Below are 9,967 nucleotides of genomic sequence, written 5' to 3'. Positions count from 1 at the left end.
GAGGTTTTCCATGAACCTTGGGTGTTCAGACAGGGTTAATGTACTAGTTTCAACCAAATTACAGACATTAACTAGTAACCAAGCTAGAGAAACCAAGAAACTAGTATCTGTGAACAGGTGTCTGACCTCATGTGGCGTCCGGTCCAGTTTGCGACTGCGTGTGCTGGGCTCTTTGTGGTCTTTGCTGATGTGCACCACCTGACCCTTCGTGCTTTTCCTGACCAGGTGTCGACGTACTCCAGGAACATCTTCAAAACGATGGCCTGGAAGAATGGACCAATAAAAACATGTATATTATTTAAATAACAGGCTACAGTTTGCGGTGTAAGATTTTTGTTTTTAAAATAAGTCTCTTATGCTCTTCAAGGCAAAGAACAGCATTTATTTGAAATAGAAATATTTTGTAACATTATAAATACCTTTACTGTCATTTTTGAGCAATTTAATGCATACTTGCTAAATAAAAGCATAAAAACCTATTACTAACCCTAAACTTTTGAACAGAAATGTAACTGACGGATATAAAATAACCTTTAATTGATTATGTACCACATTAAAGATTCCAAAACACTGCACTGTACTATAAAGTATTTCAGATTTTCATTCAAGGTATATTTCTCCCAGGATGCATGTACAGTACCTGCAGTATTACTCAAATCAGTTAAATTACCACATTCACTAGGTAAAATCTCATTGGCAGGGTTGAGAGGGAGGTCATTGCCTTTGTTCATAACACAACGCTCATCAGGATGAAATTACAGGATGGGCCAGTTGCCAAAGACATTCAGGGTAAAAAGGTCATGGAGGGAATTCAGGTGGATTTGACGAACTAGTGTGAGTGTAGGAACAAACTGCAATAAAGAAAACAGGCCAAAGCCTTTTCCCACATAGCTTGTCGGGGCGAGCTGAAATCGCTGGCAATGAAACAAAGTCAAGCAGAGTTTAACTTACTGTTGATTAACTGTTTTGTCTATGAACTGATGTTCTGACATCCACAGGTCAAAAGAAACGGTAGACAGTAACCGTGTAAAGTCCTGTCGTCGAGCATATCCCAGCGGATGGGCCTTTTCCCAGACTAATTAATGGCCCATATAGCAAGACTGTTGAGAAAAGCTCAAGAAAGCTGATGGGGTATATTACAGGAACCGCTGATATACAGCTGAAGTCTGATAAAGGTTTGTCCCGCTGGGCCACAAAAGACTCTTGCTGTGAAGCGTAGCAGGATGCTTGGTACAAATCTCCTGAAAGAAACTTTGACTTCTAGATGTTGCAATCCCAGTAGATCAGGTCAAGAAATTGTGCTTTCTTTGCTAATATATTAGTCAAAACAAGAACTACCAAAAACCACCGGTTTAAAAAGGTTTAAAATGTTTTTTAAAGAAGTTTCTTATGCTTACCGAGGTTGCATTGATTTGATCAAAAATACAGTAAAAACAGTAACATTATGGACTAAATGTTTGCTATTTGAATATATTTTCAAATGTAATTTAATCCTGTGATGCAAAGCTGAATCTCTACTGGGTATGTGCATTAAAATCTCACTTTTAATGCCGTCCAGGTCGGCCGAGGCCAGGGTCTGTGCCTCAAACTCATCAGTGGGGATCCGCTGGTATTTGGCCTGCTCGGTCCCCGTCATGTTGCCCGTGCGACGTCTCTCCTGAAGGTCGTAGCTGCGACTTGACACACGTGGCAGAGAGCTGGGTTCAGTGGCGCTAGGGGTCGGAGGAACAGGGTCAGATGGCCTACAACAGACAAAATGAGACCTTGTCAAATACTTTTCATTAAACCTCTAATACAAAGGCATTATAAACAAGCAAAACTTAATAGAAAATCAACAAAAAGAATAAAAGTGTTACTATTTTTGAAGTGTTACTGTTATACAAAGCTAACAAAGATCTTTATTAACACAGAAATAATGCAAAATCTATTATACTGAGTAAATAACACTAAACAAAAAATGTCATGCTGTTTGCATTATTTACTCTCTTGAACAAAGTGAGGTTAATTAGATTGAAAAGCTTTCAATAAATGAATAAAGCATTTACTTAAATCCAGATGGTCTACAAGAGACTCATCATACAAAAGCATTATTAACAAGGAAAACTTAAGGTAAAGTCAACAGAGTAAACCAGTACTCTTTTTGAAGTGTTAGTGTTTTACTATTAGCTTAATAAAATAGAGGAAATAATACATTTTGTCCATCCACAACAAAAAAATAAGATGCATGTCACTAAAATTATGCTCCAATTTTCTTAAAATTCTGACATAAAAAGCTTACATCACAGAAAGACTGAATATCCCCTTCAGATATTCTCCTATTGATTTTGCATTTAATTTGTCAACAAATACATCTTCATGAGCACTTACCTTTAGTTTAAACTAATGTTTCTGAAAGCATCTTAGACCAAAAACCTCAAAAATCCCAATTAGTGTTAACTTTACTGAAGAACAGAAGAAAACAACCTGCTGAAATGATCTGACAATGAATCCCGATGCTTGTAAAGACACCCCTGCATTTAAAAAGATGAGAAAGCAGGAAGGAAAGGTGGAGAGCGCTTTATAAAAGCAAAGTGCAGTTGCTAGTAGTAACGGGTGAGTGATGTAGACAGTGGTGATGAAGGTCTGGAGAGAGGCTGATACCCCGCTGCTCTCTGAAATAACTGGTTCTAGGTAACGAACAGGGTACGATTTACAGTAAACCAACACCAGAGAGGCAGACACAAGCTGAAGGTGGATGCTCTACGGGTCAGGCTACGAAACCTGCATTGTCTACCACTTCAAATTAGTAAATACTGCAACAAAACTGCAAAATGAAGACTAAGAAACTATGCAACACTCTGAGAACTTCCCTTGAAAAAATGTTTACCATGTTGACACAGTTTCCACCAAAATACCAAAGTTACACAAAAATGTCCAGGTCACATTTCACAACAAAATGAATGAAACAAAACTGAATGAAGAAAATGAAGCCTGTTTAATGGCCATTAAGATTTTTTTTTATTGCAGTATTATGTATTTTTCATGACAATTAAGAACGTTTCAGCCATATTCTCATTACTGTAATGCATGTGCGTGATTTAAAATGTTTTCAGAATGTATAAATAACATTTTATAGATATTGCATGCTTAAGAAGCAATTTCTAGCCGATTACATATTTTAGTGCTGAGATTAATTTAACCAAAAAATAATTCACTATAGAAATTTCCATGGCTTTTTAATATTATAATGATTTTAATGAGCTGGAAATCATAATAATCAAATAATAAAAATCCTGATAGTTCCAGGCTTATGCCTGCGTGAACCCTGAATTTTTTTTTTTTTTCGAATTAATGAGAATGAGAATTTTTTTGCATTAAATTAATGACAATTTAGGGGAAAATATCCTTAATTGTAATGAAAACATTTTTTCTTGACGGTCCTAAATATATTATAAAAATAAAAATATTTAACTTCTACCTTTGTGCTTTACGACCAAAGTTAAATATTACATTTACAAAGTATATTATAGGGTTATTATAGTTAACCTAAACTATAATAACAATAATATTATTAATAATAATCTGTTACTTAAAATAAACGTTAACTGAAATAATATATAATAAAACTTATAAATAAAAAAAATAAATATAAATGTAAATCAAACTTGTTTTATTTCAGTTACTGTAGTTGCCATTTCTCAATTTTATTTAGTCTGACTTAATGTACTAAATACTAAAACTGAAATAAAAATTATACAGACATAAAAAAACTGATTAAATAAAGAAACACTTTAACACTAAAATTAAAACAGAAAAAAAAAACTAAAAACTAGTTCAAAATATTAAAAAAGATATAATAGTATCTCAGTGATACTATAATATCACTGATTAACAGTAAACAAAACTATAATTTCTCCCTTATTTTATTTGGATTTTTGGTGTAAAATCTGAACATGTTCTTGACAGCTTTTGTGAGATTTATTACAATGCTTGTCATATACTAAAATCATCACACATTACACATAATGAAAAGACATTAATATTGGATTTCCATTAACACCAAATATTTGTCTTTTTTACTTCTACTGTAGTAACAATAACTACTAAATATGAACTGTGATTATGAACTATGTAGGTGAATGGTGTGCAACGTGTCAAAGCTTTGCCTCCAAGTAATTATATAATGACATAATCAATCAGCATATATAACAAAGCTAAAGCACCGCAGTAGATGGACTCACTCAGTGGATGTGCTGTCCTGAGGCTCTGCACATACAGCAGACGAGGGGACGATCAGGATTTCTCGCGCAGGAAGAGGTTCTGAAGTCTCGGGTGTGGATACATGAGGCTCGTCATCTGACACGAAGAACTGGACAAGAGATCAAATGAGAGAAACAATCCAAATCTATTATAGCTAGTAATTCAAAAATAGTCAACAAGCACTTAGAACTTGAGTTTGTATTATTAAAAAAAGAGTTATATTTCATACAAATTAAAACATTAAATTAAATGTTGAACTGTGGACATAAACGAGGTTACCTGAACACTGTCTTTTCTCTCTGTTGTGAGCGCTGGGGTGACGCTCTGGACCTCCGTAGCTTCTTCATCTTCCTCCTCCTCCTCATCTTCACCCTCTTCGATGGCTAAAGCACCGCTGGGGCTGGAACACACTCTGTGGTCCTTACTGCTGCTCCGTCTCCTCTTCCTCCCACTCTTCTTCCTCCTGCCGTCTCCTGGGAGTTTGGACAGGGGGTGGTGGATGTGATGGGACGAGTGACGGTGATCTGGAGAAGATTACAGCTATAGAGTTTCGGTTCTGCATTTTCACATTTATGGCTTTCAACATTTATCAGGGCTCTAGAGTTGTAAAATTATGTTTTGAAATTGTGTAATCAAGGTATAAATTGAAACATCTTGTCAAATGTGCTCCTAAAAGATGATATTTTTATTTGTACAATTGCTAATACTATTGTATATTATTATTGTTCTATTGCTGGATCCTCCTAGGGCTGATATATTTAACTAAAACCATAATAAAACATTGTCATTACTTGAAATAAAATAATAGTTAACCTAAATAAAATAAAAAAATAATTTTAAGGCAAAATGTCTAATTTTCGTTGTAGTACTATAATAAATAAAGCTAAATAAACTAAAACTAATAAATAAAAATGAATAAAAACTATATAGACATAAAAAAAACACAAAAACAGCTAAATTATTAAAACTAATCTAAAATTAAAGTGAAAACAGAAAATCTAATTTAAATATTTACAAAAATCTATAATAAAGTATATTAATGATACTATAACACTAGCTCTACTTAAAATGTATGCATATATAAAAATGATGTGTGCATATATATATATATATATATGTGTGTGTGTGTGTGTATAATCATTTTCAAAGTTGTCAGAAAAAAATTTGATTTTTCATTTTTTTTAATGCAAAAGAAAAGAAAATAAGAAAAAATTAAAGTATAAAATAAAATAAAAAAATAAAATGTGAAAAAATAAAATAATAAATATTTAAAATAAAATAATTACAGGGGATGCAAACTTACATTCAAAGTCTTCCTCATTGTATGTGCGGTGCTGCTCGCTGCGAACTCTGGGAGTGGGGCTCAGGATCTGCTGGAAGCGTTGAACTCCTAACGCTTTATTCAGGTCACCTTCCTCCTCTTCCTCCCTCTGTGGCACTCGGACAGTTGTGGATGATGACTCGGGCTGGAGGGAGAACACATAAGATGAAGACAAAGAGTTCAAAATAACATCCAAACAAATAAAAACAAATTATAATAAAAAAATTAAAATAAATTAAACATTTCTTTAGTATAGTGACAGTCATCTGCTATTATGAAGTGACAAATTCGGCCATTGCTAACAGCGTCTTTAAACAATCACTAGAGGGAGTCATGGTCAAAAGCATTAGTTACAGTCACAGAACATTTTGAAGGCTGTCATATTTCCTAGCTGCATACGTAAGAGGTCTTCTCATTTTAGATCAGTAGCTATTAAATTCCAAAATAAGAAAGAAATGACAATAATTTATGCCTCATAAACAATAACAGTCAATTTTATAATGGTTGCTTTTTTCTGATATGAGACATCCTCAATGACGTACGCGGCCGACAATTGCGACTTTCGCAGGGCGCAGCCTTCGAAATGAGACAGTAATTAATCTCTTTCTAAATGAAATGGAAATCATGATATAATGTCAAACAAATGCAAACACTAGAGGCTTTAAAGCTCATTGCTGCACTTATTGCAATGACACAAGCAAATAATCTCAAGTCAAAAACAATCTCATTAGCTGCACCTTAATGGAGTGCTTGCATTTGCTCAATACATACACAAACAAACAAACAAAACATTCACTGTAATTAATTCCATGCAACCATTTCATGAATTGACAAATGGTCTTTTTTTTTTTTTTTTTTTGCTAATTCACAAAATCTACTTGTTTCCCACAAGCAATATAACCATAACACAAAAAGAAATTACCCAAAATATAAGACACAACAAACCTTTTCCATTTAAATTCCTTCATCTAAACCTGTGTTTCCTGCCATCAGACAGTAGTACCACACCATCTCACACGCTACATTACACAAGGAGAATTTCTGCCAGATAATGCATTCATATGGTGTATACATGCATACCATGGTGCACATTAAGTACCATAGCAGTTTTTTTGTATGACACACATGCTTTAGTGACTAGAGACTAAAATTATTTTGCCACTGTCAATTTACTGTAGGACTTTATCTGGGTCTGATATCAGAACCAGAATCAGAAAGAATCAGAAAGAGCTTGAGGGGGGTTGCAGGAGGTGTTGATGGTTGTGTGGAGAGATGTTCAGAGCGGGTGTGGGGTGTTAGACTGGGAGTTTCAAATCTACAGTAAAACTCATTCAGGTCTTCAGCAAGTTGTGGAGGCTGAACATTACATCGAAATTAAACTGATATTGTCATGACTTAAAGCAATATTCAAACCACAAAGACTGAGATTCAAATGTATATGCATGGCTGTTTTCAGAGAAAAGCAAAGCACTGTGTTGATTTACAAGTGTGTAGCTTATGATACAGTATTACAGCGAGAGTTTTTGGTTTTTAAAAATGAGCTGCACACAGCTGCATGTGTCCTATGAAAACTCAAGTGGAAATAGATTTTTTTTTTTTTTGGAGTAAAAATTTTTCAGATTACAAATTATTTGTATTTTCTAAACATTTATCTACAAAATTACCCCAGATCATTCTAGAATTAATTTGTTCAGAATATAGCTATTCAAGTCATCTTTAGAAAATTCCTGCATTTATTTCATATCGCACAAAAACCAAATTGTTGCAATGTCAAAGCTGCACAATTAGGGGGAAAAAAATCGAATTGCGATTTTTCTGATAAAATTTACAACTTAAAATACTCCACATTTGCTTTGCTTGTTTGAAGGGCTTCACAATTTAGCCAGAATTTTATGATTATAAATTAATCTGGCTATAAAATAACAACAACAACAACAATAATAATAATAATATTTAATACTAAATAAAAATACATCAATAAAAAATAAATATCACTACTGTATTTAAGAAATGTATAATTAATAATTTTAGATAGATAATAAGCTGCTTGTGTAAGAACACTCTTAAATACACGGCACATATATTTCTCTAATTCAATCGCAGCCTTTTCAATTTGATAATTGCACTAAGCCATATCGCATTTTTGGTTTTATCTCGATTATTAGTGTAGCCCAAGTCTGATGAGTGGCTGATGACTGAAGTTACAGAGTTCAAATGGATAACAGCAATGACCCAAGTCATTCAAATTATTCAATATCCTTGAGTCTTTTTGTCCATCTTAGATCTGTTCCAACCAACTAACGAGAACATAAGAGTCTGCACATGATAATAGGGTCTAAACCACCAATGCGCTCCAAGAAATAAAGCTTACCATGCTTAGATGATGCTAGAGCTGTTGACAATCAGTTACCTGTATGTCCTCAAGAACAACAAAGTGAGAGCAACCTCGTTGTGTTCCTGCTGTCACCGGAGGGCTGTTAGTCATTCTCCACAGAGTGACTAAAAACAAACACGATTTGGAAGAAAGGCGCATGGTTTCGATTGTTCAGAACAATCTACTGTAATCTCCTCAGCCACACTTCAACATTTTCCACAGGCAAATACTGACACTCTCCAGAAAACATCCATCATGTTACGTTACCTTGTGCTGCTGAGACTTCAAATCTGCTTTAATTTCTTCTGAGACTTTACGTGGGTGCCTTTAATACAACTGCGCATGTGGGAACAACAGACTGACCAGTCTCAAGGCTTCTGAGCAAAACCAGTTAAATTTGGTTTTAAACAGTTATACCGACTTTTTCCAAATGCACAAAGGCGATTTGCGCTTCGAAACATCACAGGACGAAGATTAAAGCTTGAAGGTCCCATAAATAGTCTTTGGCTCAACTTATGAAGCAGGGTTATAGCTGCTAAAAAAAAAAAATGTGTTACTTGAAATAAAATAAACATTAACTGAAAAAAATAAAATAAATTGTTATTCATCTGGTTGCCAACGCAACATTTCTCAATTTAATTTAGTTTAACAATGTACTAAACTAACTAAAACTAAAACCATAATTAATAAAAATGATAATTAACTATAAGTATTATATTACTTATATTAACTACTATAAGTAATTAATAAAAACTATAAACACTATATATTATTTTTCTCTGATTTATTTATTTTATTTATCTCTTTCTGATTTTTGATCGGCTGGCATGGGGGAACGCGGATTGTATAAAAAGCTTTAAATTATATATATATATATATATATATATATATATGTGTGTGTGTGTGTGTGTGTGTGTGTGTAAAAAAGCTAATAGAAATTATAAAAAAAAACATAAGAAAATTACTAAAACTTTAAAAAAATAAAGAAAATGGAAAATACATAAAGAAATAAATTCAAAATAATATTATCTCAATGATACTAAAATAACACTGTTATGAAGGGAGAAAATTCAAGAAATGATGGCAACACTCCTGTTGACTAAATCTTGTTACAAATCAAAGTTTTCCACAAAAGACTTGTGGTCAGTATCAACCCACATGAAATACTTTTGTCTACAATGAAATCACACTGAGGTTTGGCTCTTCGCCTAATAATAGACACACATATACAGCATTCAATGAGCCACAATGCTCAGGCCAACAAGACAGCAAGCTGAACCCAAAGTAAACCGTTTGACGTCCCACAAGACCACTCCAGAGCAGCCAAACTCTGAGTAGAAGCTGTGGCTTATATCAGCAGTAGCTCCCTAGCGGCATTAGTGTCAGTTCACATGAAGAGCCACTGGCCAAAGCAAAGTCTCTTGTCTGAGCGCACACGGCCAGCAAGCGATTAGCCACACAGATCAGTGAGGTGTCTGAAATCCCACTGACTCAGCAAGGGACGCGTGCAATAGAAGGAAGTGTTATGGAGAGCTGTGGGCAGAGATAGTCTTATTGAGCTCTTGCTTCTACAAGCATATCTAATAATGTTAAGAGTGCAAGAGTATTATTATGAAGACCTATCTGCTTCAAAAGAAAGAATACAGCAGGCAGTTGTCTGACAGTTGACAACTATATATTAATAAATGCTAGAAAGAAAAGGCTAATCACAATTCAGCATCTACAGTATCTCACAGAAGTACACCCCTCACATTTTTGTAAACCCCGTTCTAAAACGGCGCTGATGGTTTCACTCAGGTGGTTAACTGACTAATTTTCCATAGCTTCATTCCCTGTTCTTCTAATGATCTCTTTCATCCACTTTGCTCGCCTTTTGTATGTACGCGTGAGTGTATGTATGCATGTCTGTTTGTTTGACTAGTTTGTGTTAGTGTTTAGTTAATAAAACTCTTGTGCGCAAATGACATGAGTTTCTGATTCTGCCTTGCAAATTAATGTCCCTTTACGATTTTGATCCTCGCTACATGTTCTAA

The 9,967-nt window shown here is 34.3% G+C and overlaps 1 protein-coding gene across 1 annotated transcript in view; it reads right to left on the bottom strand.

Annotated features, from left to right (window-relative positions):
- The window catches only part of LOC107677145 (anion exchange protein 2-like), a 44,290-nt gene that overhangs the window by 11,699 nt on the left and 22,624 nt on the right, over nucleotides 1-9,967 (bottom strand). Inside the window, exons 4-8 of the mRNA XM_016471932.1 lie at nucleotides 5,543-5,705; nucleotides 4,519-4,763; nucleotides 4,221-4,348; nucleotides 1,543-1,742; nucleotides 127-263 (exon numbers count right to left, since the gene is read on the bottom strand). Coding sequence (XP_016327418.1) covers nucleotides 127-263; nucleotides 1,543-1,742; nucleotides 4,221-4,348; nucleotides 4,519-4,763; nucleotides 5,543-5,705 — 873 coding nt within the window. The remainder of the gene's footprint in view (nucleotides 1-126; nucleotides 264-1,542; nucleotides 1,743-4,220; nucleotides 4,349-4,518; nucleotides 4,764-5,542; nucleotides 5,706-9,967) is intronic.

Source organism: Sinocyclocheilus anshuiensis, unplaced genomic scaffold (genome assembly GCF_001515605.1).
Source record: "Sinocyclocheilus anshuiensis isolate Anshui unplaced genomic scaffold, SAMN03320099.WGS_v1.1 scaffold392, whole genome shotgun sequence".
Classification (NCBI taxonomy): domain Eukaryota; kingdom Metazoa; phylum Chordata; class Actinopteri; order Cypriniformes; family Cyprinidae; genus Sinocyclocheilus; species Sinocyclocheilus anshuiensis.
The sequence above is the reverse complement of the archived record's forward strand: the minus strand, read 5'-3'. Positions and strand labels throughout refer to the sequence as shown.